The following is a 17,105-nucleotide window of genomic DNA, read 5'->3' as shown; positions in this document are numbered from 1 at the left end:
CAGGAGATCCACCGTCCACAGTAGTGCCTTTTTTTTGGACAGAACATGGTCCCACCCACTCGTCACACATTGGAGTTGCATTCGGGAGACGTCTCTCGTCGGCCATGAGGAGTAATTATTCACCATTATCACTCTGTTCAGGATCTTTTTTTTATTGATGTTGGTGAAGCAAACTGTAATGCACTCATATGTAAAGCATGTTACCAAAGCGACCCATTCCCCTCATGCTTCATGTAGAAAAGTTAAAAATGTTATTTACGCTCATGTTGGGGGGGGGGGATTATGTTATGGATTAAGAAGTTTTAAAAAGCGTGATCCCAGGAGCCCTCCATCACTTCCGCTCAGCCAGTCTCTGCAGAAGGGCAATGACGGTGTCCTGCTTGGAGGAGAGCAGCTCCAGGGCCGTGGCTATCCTGCCCAGGGACTCTGCCATCCGCACCTCCCTCCTCTCGCGCCTCTTCTCCCTGGCTTCCACCCGGCGGCGAGCCACCCGCTCCAGGTAGGCCTGCTCCTCCTGCCGCTTCAGGGCCTCCTGGAACAACGCGGCGCCGGCCTGCTCCTCGTCCCCTTTGCGGCTCGGCCCTTCGCTTGCCGTCGGGGTGGTTGCCGATAGTGAGGTGGAAGCAGAGGAGGAGAGAGACGAGGAAGTGGGCGGGAACGGTGAGGAGTGGCCCAGGATATTGTGACTGTTACTCGGCGGCGCCCCGCCAAGGCGAAAGGACGTGGCGCCTTGCGAAAACGGCAGCGGTTTGCGGTCCGCGTGGTGCGGCGCGTTGAGGTCGGCGCTGCCCGTAAGGCCGAGCGAGGGGGGAGTGGAGGCCGTCTCTGTGAAACAAGGCGAGGAGATGAAAGATGGCGATGGCACAACGGCGGCCGGATGGACACTGGATGCAACGATCTCGCTGTTGAAGACAATCAGGGGCTTGAGTTCTGGCGCATTTGTCGGGCTAACGGTCGCCGGGGTCATCGCGCCAACGGCGGCAGCGCCGCTGATGACCTGGCAGCCGGCGGCCCCGTGACCCGCCGAGTCCTCCCCACCAGTCGGAGCGAAGTCCCCATCAGGGCGGATGACGGTGGTGCGCTGCGGGAACTGCGGTTTCGCAGCGATCTTTGCCAGCGGGCCGGGCTGCGCGGACGCTCGGGGCCTCTTGGCGTTGGCGATCTGGGTGCCAACGGTGTCACAGAGGGTTGAGTCCATCAACTAGAGCCAGAGAACAGGAGCACAGGGAGGCAGAGAGGGGAAACAAACCAGCAACCCGTATGTTATGGAGAGCAGTAAATAGTTAATAATAATAGTTAATCCAACCTCGGGGGGAAATATTCCCTGTGTGGAAACACTCACATCGAAGAACTCCCAGGACGTTTTGGCGTGCCCCGTCTCCCGGCTGCGGTCTTTAACCCTCTTGTATGTGACGATGAGGTTGTTCCACTTACGGCGGATCTTCTCAACGGGGAGCACGTGGCCCTTGGAGGCCATCTCCTCCTGGACGCTCTGGAAGAGCTGCGAGCGCTCCCGGGTCTCATAGAGGCCCCAGCGGCGCCCGACGGCCTCGATCAGGCACAGCACGGCTTTGGAGGAGAAATCGGAGCCGGAGGGAAGCGTCTTTTCTGAGGGGCCAGATGGCATCGCTGAAGCTGGAGGACAGGACACAGGCGGCTTTGATGGTATTGAGTCCTCATTGGTAAGTGAGTGGAGGTAGTCAGGGTTTGTCGTGATCCAGTCATGTTTTCTTTTCAGTTGCAATTACAGATTTTGAAGGTAATTGACATTTGAATCAGTATAATAAGAGCACGTGTGGTCCTTTGAGATCTACAGCCTATTGGTTAAACTAGATGAGTCTCTGGGTACATTGGTTCCGTCATTTGATGTCTGCGTTGGGTAACGTCACACTCCAACCTTTTATTTTCAGTTTCCAAGAAAACCCAAAAATTATTTTTAAATTGTTTCACATGAGAGGTATGCTGTTTTTCTCGCTGGTTTGACGTGGCTTAGCTGGAAGATATTTAATGTGGTGGAATATTATTTGAGTAGTCTTTAACATTATATCCAAAGAGCCCAGATCTAAAGCTCCAATACAGCTTTTGCAATCTGAAACAAATTCCTTAAAAACGCACTGCTAGTGAATAACATTGTTATAAAGTTTTCGGTAAACCTAACGTTGCTATTACACCGTAAAGACAGTTTGAGAAGCACCAATAGGTTTGTTTACCAAACAAAGGCGTGCTATAGAATACGCACTGTGACAACAACCACAGCAGCCACAGCGGGGTCCACTCACCTGGCGCTATCTTCAGGTACGTCTTTCCATCCCCTGATGTGGCGAAGAAGCGGTCCGTGCTCACGGGATCTGATGCGGGGCACACATGGGTCGCACGTATCGCGTCAAACGATTTAAAACGATGGCGCGTGCTGACGTGACGCAAAAACCTTCCAACTCTCAAACGGCGGCACTCACACAGCAGCACGGCAGCGGTGGTCGCGTCAGCCAGCTGGTCTCCTCTTCCGCATGCGGCATCTCCGCAGCGCGCAGGCGACCCCCGACTGCCCGAGACCGGCGCAGGCGTCTTCTCGTCGAGCTCCTCGATCTTCACGTGCATCGTCGCGACGTCGCTGCAGCCTCCCGCCCGCAGGCTCCCCTCCATGGCCGACGCGCAGGCGAGCAGCGGCGGCAGCACGGCGGGCGGTTTTTTAGCCCGCGCAGGCGGGGAGTCGGGGGGGAAAGTTTGCGGCTGGCGCGGGTCTCGGGTCGGCGGTGGTGGTGTTCGGTCCCGTTGTGTGCAGCCGACGTCATGACTCTCCCGCCGCGCCGCGTTGCTTGGTTGTTTTCACGAGGGGGAAGAGAAATGGCTGCGCGGGCCGACGGATGCGCAGAGCGTCTGCGCAGCTCTGCGCCCAGATTTGCTGCTGGAAAGTGTGCCCGTGACGTCAGCAGGACAGAGTCAAAGACAGGGAGCGTTGAAGCTTCAAAATGACTCTTTTATCGGGAATTGATGCCCATCGTGAAAATGTTTGGGTTGCTGCGAACTTCAGTTGCAGTTATGTCAATCTTTTGTTTACATCCAGACATATACTTACTATATTTAACCTTTTAAGAAGCACAATAATAGACAATAAAAGACATGTCATTAATGATTTTATTTTTAAAACATACATCCCCAAGCAAGAAACACATGGATCAAGACAGAAAGTAGAAATTAGAACATTAATTGCGGTGACATTGTTTACTCAAAGAACTCCAGACAAACAGACTTTAACAATCCATACATTCATTTTTAAACCCTCATCACAGGTGTCAAACCTTTTTTTTTTAATGGCAAAACAAAAAATGTTACACACAGGAAAATAAGAAATGTATGCAGTAGGGGTGTAACGATTCATTCAGTGAATCGAATAATCGATTTATATTCCTGCGATCCAACTGAATCGATCTGTGCTCCGCAAATCGGCATTCCGGACGATTACAAATTGATTGAAATGGTACAGAATCGATTGTATCAATACTTGGAAACTGCACATTGGATTTTAAGTACAAAAACGGTATGGATGCGTGTTTGTTTGTTTGTTTTTAGCACTTTAGACACGTTAAACGTTACTGGATTCAGTCTGCCTGTGTGTGACGTCAGAAGAGAGACGACCTTGAGCGAGACATTTACAAACCAACTTATCGATCCAGCGCGTGGAAACATTTTGGCTTTTGCAAACACTGAGGTGTTCTAAAGTCGGTCACTGTTTGTAGAATATGTAGAAGCAAAATAAAAAAACACGGAAACACAAAGAATCTTCTAAGGCGCCGTGGGATTAAACAACGCCGACAGTCAGGACCTCTAGCAGCGTCACGGCTGCAGCAGCAGCAGAAGGTAACTCCAGCTCTGCAGACTCCTCAGGCCTCGCCAGCACCAAACTCAACATCACAGCAATAATTGCCAAGTTTATCTGTAAAGACTTGCAACCCTACAATGTGGTTGAAAATCCGGGGTTCTGTGAATTGATCCAAACATTGTGTAATTATTGTGTAATGTTTACATTGAAAAGGGCACTTGATTCAAATAAAAGGTTAATACATTTGCCATTAATTGTTGTTTGCTTGTTTATAATATCCATAATTAATTTAAACCTGATTTCTTTACAAGAAACAACAGGGATCTCAGAAACTTTGCCTGCACTGTCCAGTAAAGTTACTGAATCGTTTTCAAGTCACTGAATCGAATCGTTCTAAATTAACCCAGATCGTCAATGAATCGAATCAGCAACCATGAATCGTGATTTGTGGTTGCCGAATCGTTGTTAAAATGAATCGTTACACCCCTAGTATGCAGAGATAAAATGCCCCCGTTTTAAAATTGGTGGTCCATTTTTGTTGTTTTAAACATATGCTGTTAAACATTTTGGTTAATGAAGCTTTTTCTTTCCAGAATGTATTTTTGGGATATTTCAACCACATACAATATATATACCCGACCCGAGCGTTCCGTATCACTGCGCACTCAAAGTAACCGGTCAGCTTTTGCGCGACCGTTAGCTGACATTTTAGCTTTTAGCTCGGTGGCGATCGGCGAAATAGGACCCGGAAATCCCACAAATGGTCGGTTTGGGGCAATGCGAGCTTTCGCAACCGGACAATGAAGGTGGACGTCATCAGCGATGTGAATGAATGAGATGGTGGGGGACCCGATGCTGTTTGCATGCACGTACAGGGACTAGTTGTTCTCTAGAGACTACTGACATGAGATACACAACGTTTGGTGGCTGATACTATTTTATACTGAAAGGCCGCTATTTACTTACTATTTATAATTTTGCTGGCAACCGTATTATAAAAGCAATAAAGGTACTTGAGGCCGTACTTTATCTTCAATAATGATGGGGGATGAGGGTTGCCGGCCCTCTGCTCTGTGTCGGGCCTAATAACGCTCCCGAACTGTTAGATTATTGGATGATAAAGTACAGTCTCTTGTACCTTATTACTGTGATATAGCACAGGCATGTTTGAATATTCCAAACCTTTCCGCTTGATGTTGAACACGCTCTTAAATTTTCTGTCAAATAACTCCTTCAGTCTCTTGCCAATGACAAGAACTTCAGCATTTTTCTGAAAAAGAACATAATCATGTCATAAATGTAGCTTATCATGTTATAGCACCACATGTAAAAACGTAATGCAACCTCCTTACCCTGCATGCTGTCTAAAGGGTTTTTACTGACTGTTTCTTACCCGGTTGTACAAAGCACAGTTGGAGAAAATGAGCCGGACGTCAGTCACAAACTCTCCAACGGTCTGGTAGAGTGTCTTCTGGAGTTTTCCTGCTATGTGACCGAACCACATCGGAGTCCTGATCACTTTGGAGTAGTCGTTCAACTGAGGGTGAAAAGAAGAAAATGAACGCGGTCATCAACGCTCTTTGAGAAGCACGTGACAGCTGAGCTTCTGTGTGCCTCGTTTCATAATGGACCGAATGTTTGATTTTACTTCATCAAGAATATTATTTATTTATATTTCAGACAGACAAGGGTTACAAGGTGTGTGCGTAAAAAAAAAAAAATAATAACAATCCACATTTCTAAGCTGACACTCTTCATGGAGCCATACCTGTTGTGGTGGAATGTCAAGAAAAAATCAAAAAGTATGTTAAGGTTGTTCGTGATTAAGTATTTATTACAAATTAACATGTAGAACAATGATAAAAAATACACAAAACATCAAATACGAGCCATAAGTACAGACATGAGTTCAATGACTCAATTCAGCTGAAAAGGGAGCGTTTCCTGCTTCTGTTGGTCTCCAATCACAACGCTAGTAGAACTATCTACAGCATCGCGGAAGCTCAGCGAGTTGTTGAAGTTTGCAGCATTTGTGCTAAATGCTAATGGCCTGGATTAAAACACTTGCTGTTTTCATCATTTGCTTCGGTCATGTCTGATGGTGGCTAGCCGGACTTCTAATATCACTCGTTTTTTGTCTTCTTTAGGAAGGGTTGTGATTGGAGACCAACAGCCAATCACAATGGACCTTCTTTAATTCTCTGATTGGTTGGTTTTGTGGCACAAATGTAACGCTGCTGCAAGTCGCGCGAGCGCGTGAGTGAAACGTCGAGCGAGCGCAGCGTGAAGAGGTGGAGAGAGCGCAGCAACGGCTGCCTGCGCGCAGAAAACCAGTTTGTGGAGAGGGCACCCGAGTAAACTGCGCCCACGGAATATGTTTTTCTTTGCTTTCTCTGTGCTCAAAACTTAAAATTACGCGCTCAGGATTGTGGCACAAATATAACGCCATAGTTTTCGTCTCGTCTTAGTCATGGAAAAAAGGTTCGCAAACGAAAAATTTTCGGCATAGTTTTCGTCGAGGAAATTAACACTGCCCCCCCCCTCCTCAGTTTGACCATAGGCAATCGTGTTCAACAGCCAAATAGAAGTCAGACCAATGGATTGATCAAGACCACATGTTTCCAGTTGTGCCATTGTGGATTAGTTTCAGTCCAGAATGGACAAAGATAAGAAGAGAAGTCACTGAGTTCCCTTAGTGTGCATGAGATCAATACATTTCACCCCCCAAACCCAGTCTGCAACCCCCACGGCATATTCCACTACACTGCCATGTAAATGTTTCAGAATAAAATCCGGGTGTTAACAAATAAAGAGATTATATCCACTGAAAGACACCACAGTGCTTTTTTTTTTTTAAATAGGAAGTTCGAAATTAATGTGAACTTTTTTTGTGGCCGTGCTGTCACACCTGTATGTCAAGTTGCGTTTTTGTCCTGTCTCCAGTTGTTTTTTGACTTCCTGTTTTATTTTGGAAACTAACTCCCTCTCGTTTCAGGTCCCTTGCCCTTCCTCATGTGTCACCAGTCTGATTGTCTCCCCTGATTCCTGATTGTGTCCACCTGTTCCCACAACTCCCTCATGGGTACTTATAGTCTGCGTCGCCCCTTGTCCTGTGCCAGTGTGTCTTGTTGTTTTGCCCTGCACACCAGCCCTCACGTCACGAGTCAAGTCAAGTCCGATAACGTTTGTCACGTCCTTTTGATCCCTGTTACATTTCCTCGTTTAAGAGAGATTTTGAGTTTTTGCCTTTTGAATTTTGATCTCAACCTTTTTTCCTCATTAAGAGAGATTTTGAGTTTTTTCCTTTTGAACTTTGATCGCGACCTTTGTTTCCTCGTTAAGAGAGATTTTCAGTTTTTTCTTGTTATTAATAAAAATCAATATCAGCTGAACCCTCTGCGTCCGAGTCCTCCTCCTTCCTGCCTGACAGTACACACTGGCCAGAATGGACTCGGCAGAGAAGGACCAGCTGACGGAGGCGATGCGCGCTCAAGCATCAAGACTGGCGCAGCATGAAGACCTTGTTGTTGACCTCGATCGAGGGGTTCGGGGACTTGCTCAAAGCCAGGAGGGGTTTAAGACTGCCATGACCACGCAGGTGGGACTCCTAAACAGTCAGGTAGAACAAATTCTCACCTTGCTCTCCAGGAACCCCGCGGCTTCTCCCGAACAACCCCCCACGCCGTCTGAGCCCCCTCCCGTAGCCACACCAGCAGATGCGTGCACGAGGCTGGCACCTCCGGAACGATACTCCGGAACCATCGGACAAAGTAGGTCCTTCATCATTGAATGTGAAATGCACTTCGAGCACTCTCCGATGCACTTTCCCACAGAACGGTCCAAGGTTGCCTTCATGATGTCCCATCTCACGGGAAGGGCCAAGGCATGGGCCACCGCTGAGTGGGCTAGTAGTTCGGCAGTTTGCTCATCACCAAAGAAGTTTGCCGACGCTCTCAGACTTGTTTTTGACCCTGTGGCAACAGACCGAGAAAGGGCTCGTGAGCTCAGTCAGATAAAGCAAGGTGGACAGTCCGTTTGTGAATACGCCATACGTTTTCGCACCCTGGCGATGGAGAGTGGGTGGAACACCACGTCCCTCTACGATGTTTTTCTGAGAGGGCTCTCCGACCAGATCCAGGACCTCTTGGTCCCATTGGACCTGCCTCTGGACCTCGATTCCCTCATCGCCCTCGCCATCCGCACCGACAACCGCCTACAGGAACGGAGGCGGCAGCGTGGGCCCAGAGGGACACCCGCTGCACCTGGCTCTTCCCCGACGCTCTGGGGCGCCGCATCGCGTCAAACCTCCCCTGAGCGACTCTCAAGAACCCGTGCCGGAGGCGAGGAGGAGCCCATGCAGATGGGGAGGGCCCGGCTCTCTCAAGAGGAACGACAGCGACGCTACCAGGAGGGCAGATGCTTTTACTGCGGCGAGCGTGGCCACCTCATCACCGCCTGTCCAGTAAAGGCCAACCAGTCGGTGAGTCAAGTCGCCGAAGTAACTCCTACTCCACGCCGATTGACCACAGTGAGGATTAAGCACCGGGATAAGAACCTAGAGCTGGGGGTATTGATTGACTCAGGGGCAGATGAGAGCCTAATCGACTGGGGGTTAGCACAAAGACTGGGGCTTCGGGTTGACCCATTGAGTAAACCGGTTAAAGCGAGCGCACTTAATGGAAGTGCATTGTTCACTATAACCCATGTTACAGAACCGGTGGAGCTTCGCATCACCAATCACTGGGAGCGCATACCGCTGTATTTAATACACTCACCTCTGCACCATCTCATCCTCGGGTTCCCATGGTTAATTCATCACAACCCACACATAAACTGGCGCACCGGGGACATTATGGTATGGGGGGAGGGTTGTAGGACCCAATGTCGGGAATCATGCCCCCAAGGGAAGAACCCCACGCTAAACCGTGTCGTCACTCACCCTGTCACAGACTCGGAGATCACCAATCTGACTCAAGTTCCAAGCTGCTACCACCACCTCGCTGAGGTTTTTAGTAAGAGCAAGGCCACAGCTCTACCACCTCATCGCCCGTTCGACTGCGCCATTGACCTTCTGCCCGGCTCCACCATCCCGAAGGGCCGTCTTTACTCTGTTTCCGGGCCCGAGAGGCAGGCCATGAAGGACTACATCGAATCCTCCCTGAGGGCGGGGTTGATCCGACCTTCCTCGTCCCCAGCAGGGGCAGGTTTTTTCTTTGTGGGAAAGAAGGATGGAACCCTTCGCCCCTGCATTGACTACAGCCCGCTTAACGACATAACCGTTAAGAACAGATACCCTCTACCTCTCATGACCTCAGTATTCGACCAGCTTCAACAGGCGCAGATTTTTACCAAACTGGACTTACGCAACGCCTATCACCTGGTTCGCATTAGGGAAGGGGATGAGTGGAAAACGGCATTCAACACGCCGTCTGGACATTATGAATACCTGGTCATGCCCTTTGGTCTCACAAACGCCCCAGCAGTTTTTCAAGCGATTATAAACGATGTGTTAAGAGACTTTTTAGACCAGTTTGTGTATGTGTATTTAGATGACATTCTGATTTATTCCCCCGACCTAAACACCCATAGGAACCATGTTGAACTCGTCCTGCAACGTCTCTTAGACAACGGGTTATATGTGAAGGCGGAAAAGAGTGAATTTCATGCCGATACTGTCGCCTTCCTGGGCTTTATCGTAGCCCCTGGGAGGGTTCAGATGGATCCGGCTAAAGTAAGCGCGGTAGTAGAGTGGCCAACTCCTGATAGCCGCAAGAAGGTACAGCAATTTCTCGGTTTTGCTAACTTTTACAGGCGGTTTATCAGAGGCTTCAGCGCGACAGCAGCCCCGCTCCATGCTCTTACCTCCCCGCAGGTGGCGTTTCACTGGTCCGCCGAGGCAGACGCAGCCTTCCAGGAGCTTAAGCGGCGCTTCACTACAGCACCCATCCTCACGCTCCCTGATCCGGCTCGCCAGTTTGTGGTGGAGGTGGACGCCTCCAATAATGGGATCGGGGCCATTCTCTCCCAGCGAGCAGAGTCTGACAACAAGCTTCATCCTTGTGCCTTCCTGTCGCGACGACTGACTGCAGCGGAGCGGAACTACGACGTGGGAGATCGTGAGCTGCTGGCAGTGAAGGCGGCGCTGGAGGAGTGGCGGCACTGGCTCGAGGGGGCACAGCACCCTTTTTTGGTTTGGACAGACCACAAGAACCTGCAGTACATCAAGAAGGCCAAGCGTTTGAATTCCCGTCAAGCCCGCTGGTCCTTGTTTTTTAACCGTTTTGATTTTTCCCTTTCCTACAGACCGGGATCAAGAAATACCAAGCCTGACGCCTTATCCCGTCTTTTCAGCCCGGAGCCCGTGGCCAGGGAACCTGAGCCCATCCTCCCACTACACTGTGTGGTTGGAGCGGTTACCTGGCCTATAGAGACCAAGGTGAAGCAGGCCAACGGTGAGACCCCCCCACCTCGTGGGTGCCCAGATAATCGTCTGTTTGTCCCTATTAATCTGCGCCCACAGGTGATCCACTGGGCTCACTCGTCTTTGCTCACCTGCCATCCGGGCGTACGTCGGACCATGTTCGCCATCACGCAGAGGTTCTGGTGGCCGTCCATGGAGCCGGAGGTCAGGGAGTACGTTGAGGCATGCTCCGTCTGCGCCAGGAACAAGAACTCCTCCAGAGCCCGCGCAGGCTTGCTACAGCCGCTGCCCATCCCGTCCCGGCCGTGGGCAGAAATCTCGATGGATTTTGTCACGGGGCTACCGACCTCCAAGGGGAACACCACGGTGTTGACCGTGGTGGATAGATTTTCAAAGATGGCACACTTCCTAGCCCTACCCAAGCTGCCCACCGCTAAAGAGACCGCTATCTGCATGATGAACAACGTGTTTAGGATCCACGGGTTCCCCAGAGACATTGTGTCCGATAGGGGGCCCCAGTTTGTCTCGCGGTTCTGGCAGGAGTTCTGTAAGCTCATCGGAGCCACAGCTAGCCTCACATCGGGGTACCATCCCGAGGCCAACGGACAGACGGAGCGCCTCAATCAACAACTGGAAACCAGCCTCCGGTGCCTGGTGGCCCAGAGCCCTGCGTCATGGAGCGAACACCTGACGTGGGTAGAGTACGCCCATAACTCCCTTCCCACCTCCGCCACTGGCATGTCTCCCTTCCATTGCGTTTTTGGTTACCAACCCCCTGTGTTTTCCGAGTCCGAACCAGAGGTGTCTGTGCCCTCCGCCCAGGCCTTGGTCCGCCGCTGCCAGGGGACAGAGTGAAGAAAGCAGCGGACCGCAGGAGGAGACCGGCCCCAGTGTACCAGCCCGGCCAGCGAGTATGGCTCTCAGCCAAGGACCTACCCTTGCAGGTCGAATCACGAAAGCTGGCCCCTCGCTTTGTCGGCCCGTTCCCCATCTCGAGGATTATCAATCCAGCAGCTGTGCGCCTCCGTCTGCCCCGGTCCCTGAGGGTACACCCAACTTTTCATGTCAGCAAAATCAAACCAGCGAAGGAGAGCGCAATGGTGCCAAACCCCAAGCCACCCCCACCCCCTCGAATGGTCGAGGGGGGGCCGGTCTACACGGTGAGGAAACTGCTGGCGGTACGTAAGCGGGGACGGGGCAGGCAGTTCCTCGTGGACTGGGAGGGCTACGGCCCAGAGGAACGACAATGGGTCTCGTCTAGCTTCATAGTGGACCCGGATCTCATTCGAGATTTTTATAGAGCACACCCGGACATTCCAAGGCCGCCTGGTATTCGGCCTTGAGGGGGGGGTAATGTCACACCTGTATGTCAAGTTGCGTTTTTGTCCTGTCTCCAGTTGTTTTTTGACTTCCTGTTTTATTTTGGAAACTAACTCCCTCTCGTTTCAGGTCCCTTGCCCTTCCTCATGTGTCACCAGTCTGATTGTCTCCCCTGATTCCTGATTGTGTCCACCTGTTCCCACAACTCCCTCATGGGTACTTATAGTCTGCGTCGCCCCTTGTCCTGTGCCAGTGTGTCTTGTTGTTTTGCCCTGCACACCAGCCCTCACGTCACGAGTCAAGTCAAGTCCGATAACGTTTGTCACGTCCTTTTGATCCCTGTTACATTTCCTCGTTTAAGAGAGATTTTGAGTTTTTGCCTTTTGAATTTTGATCTCAACCTTTTTTCCTCATTAAGAGAGATTTTGAGTTTTTTCCTTTTGAACTTTGATCGCGACCTTTGTTTCCTCGTTAAGAGAGATTTTCAGTTTTTTCTTGTTATTAATAAAAAGCAATATCAGCTGAACCCTCTGCGTCCGAGTCCTCCTCCTTCCTGCCTGACACGTGCGGCCCCTGAAGGAGCAAGAGCTCCCACGACACGTAAGTTCTGTTCATGCAGGCAGACTGACCTGTGCCGTGAGTCCTCCAATAATCAGAAAATGAATTGCTATTTAAAAGCTTTAACATGAATTGATTGTTAGTCACGAATGGCGAGGCAGCTGACTAGTGCAGAGAAGGTGACTTACATAGCGGCATGGGTTTGCAGCAAATATTTGTTCCTCATCAGCTCTCCACAGACACAGAAGGAGACACTGACACTGCTGTTGATGTGAGGAAAGGGGCTCAGCTTCATAGGCAGTCAGTGTTTACACATGCACAGAATCTGACTTTGGTGTGTACATGCACATGAATAAAGCTTATTTTCATCATGCCATAAAAACAGAGGCGCACGGTTCACTCACCAACATGCGTTGGGATATGTTGTACGACAGAGCGCTTTCCAGCTCCTCCGAACCAAAATAGTGTTCATTGGATCGGAATACGCAGAACGTACAAAACCACGGACTGTTGTCCCTGCTCACACACACACAAACACACACACGATGTATTTTCAACCTTTAACAGAAAAATGATCCGTCTTCATATTTCTTTCACCAGACAAAAATAATCTCACTGACAAAGTAACAGATCTATATTTCAATGTTGCGGTTGTCTCATCTCAGTGTGATCAAAGCTCACCGTAGAAGGCCGTTCTCTACATAAGGCAGGTGACATGTCTGGTGGAAGGAGCGAGGGCAGTTATCACACATCACCAGGTCTCCCTCCCTCCTACAGATGCAACACTCATCATCGTTTTTCTGATTCCTCTGCCAAGACAAACATGACGGCACGGCCGATTACACAGTTACATGTTATATGCATCCGACAGAAAAGGGTTTCTTGTTGGTCCGTATCTCATCGTGAGAGAAGTGGGACTAATTAATGTCACTGAAGACACGGCCATCGTGTTGTTTTATGAAGGACGGTGCAGAATGAGGACACTGTCTGATGAACAAACTCACCTGGTCTTTGTCATCTGGTTTGCACAGGCTGCAATTACACAGCAGAGAGTGGATCGTCAGGGTCTCCGCCTGAAATAGACAGGGGGGGTTACTCTTTCTGCAGTCTATTGTTATCAGATCCTTCTAGAACTGCCATTCTTTCAGCGCATGGAAAGCCTTTGGAGGTGATGTTGGCTCACATTAACGTACATTTGGTGAATGTGTGCACATGATCTTGAAAGTGTGAGTAACTGACTAAATAACAACATTCACATTAAAGTTCAAATCTCAAAATATTCACTACATCAAATTCAATTTGACAAGATTAATGGTGAGATTTGTTTCTACAATAGACATTTGATGCAGCAAAATACTATAATTGTCTCTCGATGTGGAATTTTAATCATTAGTGGAAGAGTCCGCCATTCCAGCACTGAATTGTCAATGTCTGAGAACTGCGTTAAGCCAATGCTCAATGAGCAATCTAATATTTCCACTAGTATTAAACTGCCTTTGCTGTTACCATGGTAACCACAGCTGCCAACATATCAACCAGGACTGAAACGTTAAGAATTACAACTGTCTCTCTCAGTTTTATTCTGTAGTTTCCTGCGTGGCCTTGGTGTATTTTCCCAGGTGTGATTGTCTGCCGTGTCCTTGATTGTCTCCCACTGTGGCCAATCAGCTGCACCCTCCCAGTGTATTTAAACAATGTGTGTCCGTTGTCTCCTTGATGGGAGTTGGTCTTTTTGGTTGTCTTGGTCATTGCTTAGACATTTTGTATTCTACTTCAAATAAAGTACTTTGATTTTTGGAAGTCTGCGCTTGAATCCTCCCTGTTTCCTGTCCCTGGACTTATCGGGACAGACACGGCACCCTGATCAAGTTCACCTTTATGAGGACAAAGAGTGGCTTCCCTTCACATTCAATGTCTTTCTTCCAAGAGGCATCCTTCCGACCAAGTGCCAACTCCAGGAACTCCACCGGGGTCATCCAGCTCGTCTCAGTGCGAATACTCTTCCCACGAGTCCCTGGTGGTCAGACCAAGTGTGCGCTGGTTAGTGCCCCTTTCGTTACACAAGTTTTGCCATACCTGCACAGTGAGAATTAGCGACCTGACACAAATCGATTCTTATAGAAGGTCCCGTCTGAAGCTCCACATGTGACTCTGAACATCCTCTTGTCATGGCTGGCTTGTGGCTGCTGCTCAGCCCGTTCCTCTCTTTCCTCGTCTACAGTGGGCACACAAGGGAAGTGTGTTTAACATCACCGTTGCTGTGGTGATACTGTGATAGGATGCACTTTGAGGGCCATTTAGAGTAAAGACAAGCATGTGATAGAGCCTTGAGCATCCTTAGAGACAAGCACCTGGGACAGCTGGGGAACTTTCTTTGCTGCTTGACGAAACCCTGTCTAGCTCGTCCAGGTCTCGGTCCTCCTCTTCCTCTTCATCTCCGCTGGACACTAACAAAGGGGAGGAGGATGTTGTTTTTTCACTCACATCAGCGGTGAAGTCGCTCTGTCTTAGTGTATCAGCGCACTAATACAACAAACCTATGGTTACATCACCAGATGGGAACAGTGACTTCTTGGCCTAGCAGGAAGAATGAGAAGACAACAAGGACATGGTTCAGATCAGGACCACTAGCAAACAGAAGATGTTACAGAGTCGGAGTATATCTGTGATTTCAGTTTTTGTTCTTACTTTTTTAGGGTCTCTTTTGTACTTTGCTGCTTGTAAATGACCTTCCTGCAGTGAAGCAAAAGAAACAAAAAAGAAAAACCAAAATAAATGTGAAAACAAAAGGATGTAACATGGCACATGTTGAAGGAAAGCAAGTCTCTGTGTTTATTCACTTTTCAACAAACCTGTATAAGTTTTTCCAGCGGGGTTTCCATACATTGAATGCTTGACTTCCAGTTCCTGGAACTCTTCTTCCCCGCAAAAATTTCAAATTCAGGGGGACTGAACCACCGTTTCTCGACTACGATGCACCTTTCCCCTGAAATGTTCAAAGGATGAGGAACGTGTTCATGTCAACCAGTTTTCATCTGCATCGTCCTTATTCTTTTTTTTTCCTATTTTCTAGAAGACAATGATTAGAGTATTTATTTTTCATAAGCAGATACTTCGGTCATTGACTCTTTTACCTTTAGCCAGTCTTTGTCTGTCCAGTGTGCCCTTACGGTCTCCACAGGTCACAGGCAGCTGGAGCTTATAGAAGGGCCAGCTCCAAATGTTGTTCTCCTTGCCCTTCTTCCGTGGAGTGGCTGCAAACCAGGAAGACATTTTGTGTAGCGGTGAACTTCATCAGCTGTCAAACATTCAACAACAACCATGTCTACAAAGGTAAGAAGTAAGTTGGGGGGATGACTTACAGAAGCATAATTTCTTGGACCTTTTCCTGGGAGTCAACTGAGACGATGGACCGGCCGGCTCCTCCTCGTTGCGACACACGCTCCTACTTCTTAGTTTTATCTTCTTGGTCACAGACTTTTCTTGCTTCTCCTCCTCACTGTCCGAGAGGGCCTTCCGTTTCCCTTTGTCTGACTCTTCCTTCCCCACCTTCTCTGATATGTCAAAATGGAAAGACCCTAAAATGTAAATGTGTTCCCAGGGATTTATGGACAAACGAGACAGAGTAAGCACAGGAACTCAGAATCCCAGTGATTGACCCCCTCTGTGACCATAAAAAAGACTGACCGTCCATGAGGCTGTTGCGCAGCAGTCGCAGCGTGGGATACTGGTTCAGGATGGAGTCCTTGAACACGCAGCTCCAGAACTCTCTGACCTTCTGTGATCGCTCTCTCTCAAACCAGTCCAGAATTTCATAGAGACCTTTCCTCATGTTGTCTTTACTCCTCATGCAGCTCACCTTCTGCAAACATACAAAAGCATAGAGAACAGTAGGGATTAATAATTCTGCACAAGTTTGTAGCAAACCAATGTTATAACTGACCCTCATCAATTATAACGAAATGGTTTAGTTATAGAGACACGGCATGTCTCCCATTTCCTTTCTCCCCCCTGCTGTGTCCAATGTGCACTTAATTCTGTGCACAGTGATTAGAACCTTTCTATTCTGTGAGATAAGACTTTGTGAGTTTTAGGACTTCTCCATTGTAAAGAAGGTGAATGCAAAAACTTACATGGTCATCTCATGTAGAGTAATGTGTGTGTGTGTGTGTGTGTGTGTGTGTGTGTGTGTGTGTGTGCATTAATCACTTAATCACCATCAATTTAACAATTAGTTCACCCAAAATAAAAATACAAACTTGTTTGATTCATGTTTCAATATTCTATTCCATCATCTTCTCGAGAAAAAAATGAAAAGGGTAATACACCCTATCGGACAAATGCACAATTTAGAAAGCAGCATTTACACAGTAATGGACACTGTGCTTCTACTAAAGTACTTCAACAGGGATGTGAAATAGATATATTGTGCCCTGTTGGTAACAACCAGAGCGTCTATGTGGTAAGTTTGAGCCACTTTTCCACACAAACACGTCCATTTAAGGTGGTCCATGTAGTAACAAATGAGGAGAAAGGTCTCCACCTCGGTAGCTCACCTTGTATCGGTCCTCAGGGACCAGGTCGTGATCCCTGAGCTGGCAGAGGAACGTGCGCGGCTTCTCCATGCAAGACATTTCGGTTTTATGACGGCGGAAAAACCGCAAGAGTTCGTGGTTCTCCAGCCAGTCCATCGGGTCCATGTGTGGTTCCACAGAAACATTCGTTCTTGGTGGACGTTCAAACCAAGGTGTGGCGCCAGAGACTGGCTCCATTTTTGGATTTAGCGCGCAAAGATTCAACTTTGCGTAAAATGTCCTCAAAGGAATTGGAAATTAAAAACGGGCAAAATTAACTTCCTCGTTCTGGGGGTAAATAACAGGCAGTAGATTAAACAAGAAAAAGGCTCGACTAAAAATGTTTTTCTCGTTTCCTCCGTTCGTCAGATGTTCGGTCCCGCCGCTTCTCCGTCGGTGACGTTTGGAAAGT

General features: G+C 48.7%; 2 protein-coding genes and 1 long non-coding RNA gene across 7 annotated transcripts; all 3 read right to left on the bottom strand.

Annotated features, from left to right (window-relative positions):
- Window positions 1–132: 132 nt before the first annotated feature.
- LOC120828213 (uncharacterized) lies at window positions 133–2,989 on the bottom strand. Of its 4 annotated transcripts, none has more exons than XM_040191650.2 (4): window positions 2,457–2,909; window positions 2,280–2,348; window positions 1,343–1,608; window positions 133–1,201 (listed from the first exon to the last, which is right to left on the bottom strand). In XM_040191650.2, the coding sequence occupies exons 1-4, from the start codon at window positions 2,641–2,643 to the stop codon at window positions 332–334; spliced, it is 1,392 nt and encodes a 463-aa protein (XP_040047584.2). In that variant the 5' UTR covers window positions 2,644–2,909; the 3' UTR covers window positions 133–331. The 4 variants fall into 4 exon arrangements, with proteins under 4 accessions (XP_040047584.2, XP_040047583.2, XP_040047581.2 ...); XM_040191649.2 differs by having other exon boundaries at window positions 1,343–1,635; window positions 2,457–2,879; XM_040191647.2 differs by having other exon boundaries at window positions 1,343–1,635; window positions 2,280–2,989.
- A 128-nt stretch (window positions 2,990–3,117) lies between these two features.
- Window positions 3,118–17,105, bottom strand: LOC120828199 (autoimmune regulator). Of its 2 annotated transcripts, none has more exons than XM_040191623.2 (16): window positions 16,676–17,105; window positions 15,807–15,981; window positions 15,482–15,697; window positions 15,254–15,373; window positions 14,972–15,105; window positions 14,808–14,852; window positions 14,657–14,696; window positions 14,471–14,566; window positions 14,218–14,334; window positions 13,994–14,133; window positions 13,124–13,192; window positions 12,801–12,928; window positions 12,524–12,635; window positions 12,308–12,382; window positions 5,214–5,357; window positions 3,118–5,090 (listed from the first exon to the last, which is right to left on the bottom strand). In XM_040191623.2, exons 1-16 carry the CDS (start codon window positions 16,889–16,891, stop codon window positions 4,923–4,925), a joined length of 1,995 nt encoding a protein of 664 aa, XP_040047557.2. In that variant the 5' UTR covers window positions 16,892–17,105; the 3' UTR covers window positions 3,118–4,922. The 2 variants fall into 2 exon arrangements, with proteins under 2 accessions (XP_040047557.2, XP_040047558.2); XM_040191624.2 differs by having other exon boundaries at window positions 15,482–15,673.
- LOC144384626 (uncharacterized) lies at window positions 6,721–12,087 on the bottom strand. Its single transcript, XR_013451444.1, has 2 exons — window positions 11,963–12,087; window positions 6,721–7,144 (listed from the first exon to the last, which is right to left on the bottom strand). It is a non-coding gene; the product is annotated as an uncharacterized LOC144384626 (long non-coding RNA).

Source organism: Gasterosteus aculeatus, chromosome 11 (genome assembly GCF_964276395.1).
Source record: "Gasterosteus aculeatus chromosome 11, fGasAcu3.hap1.1, whole genome shotgun sequence".
NCBI lineage: Eukaryota > Metazoa > Chordata > Actinopteri > Perciformes > Gasterosteidae > Gasterosteus > Gasterosteus aculeatus.
This window is presented reverse-complemented; position numbering and strand designations above follow the sequence as displayed.

Bases quoted from the DNA above. Each gene is read 5' to 3' on its own strand.
- LOC120828213 (XM_040191647.2), bottom strand. From the start codon at position 2,643: ATGGAGGGGAGCCTGCGGGCGGGAGGCTGCAGCGACGTCGCGACGATG. The intron at 1,636-2,279 runs GTGAGTGGACCC...CCTGTCCTCCAG, and splicing joins GTACCTGAAGATAGCGCCAG to CTTCAGCGATGCCATCTGGC. The intron at 1,202-1,342 runs GTGAGTGTTTCC...CTCTGGCTCTAG, and splicing joins CGTCCTGGGAGTTCTTCGAT to TTGATGGACTCAACCCTCTG.
- LOC120828199 (XM_040191623.2), bottom strand. From the start codon at position 16,891: ATGGAGCCAGTCTCTGGCGCCACACCTTGGTTTGAACGTCCACCAAGA. The intron at 13,193-13,993 runs GTGAACTTGATC...TGTCTATTTCAG, and splicing joins CACTCTTTGTCCTCATAAAG to GCGGAGACCCTGACGATCCA. The intron at 12,636-12,800 runs GTGAGCTTTGAT...GTGTGTGAGCAG, and splicing joins GTAGAGAACGGCCTTCTACG to GGACAACAGTCCGTGGTTTT.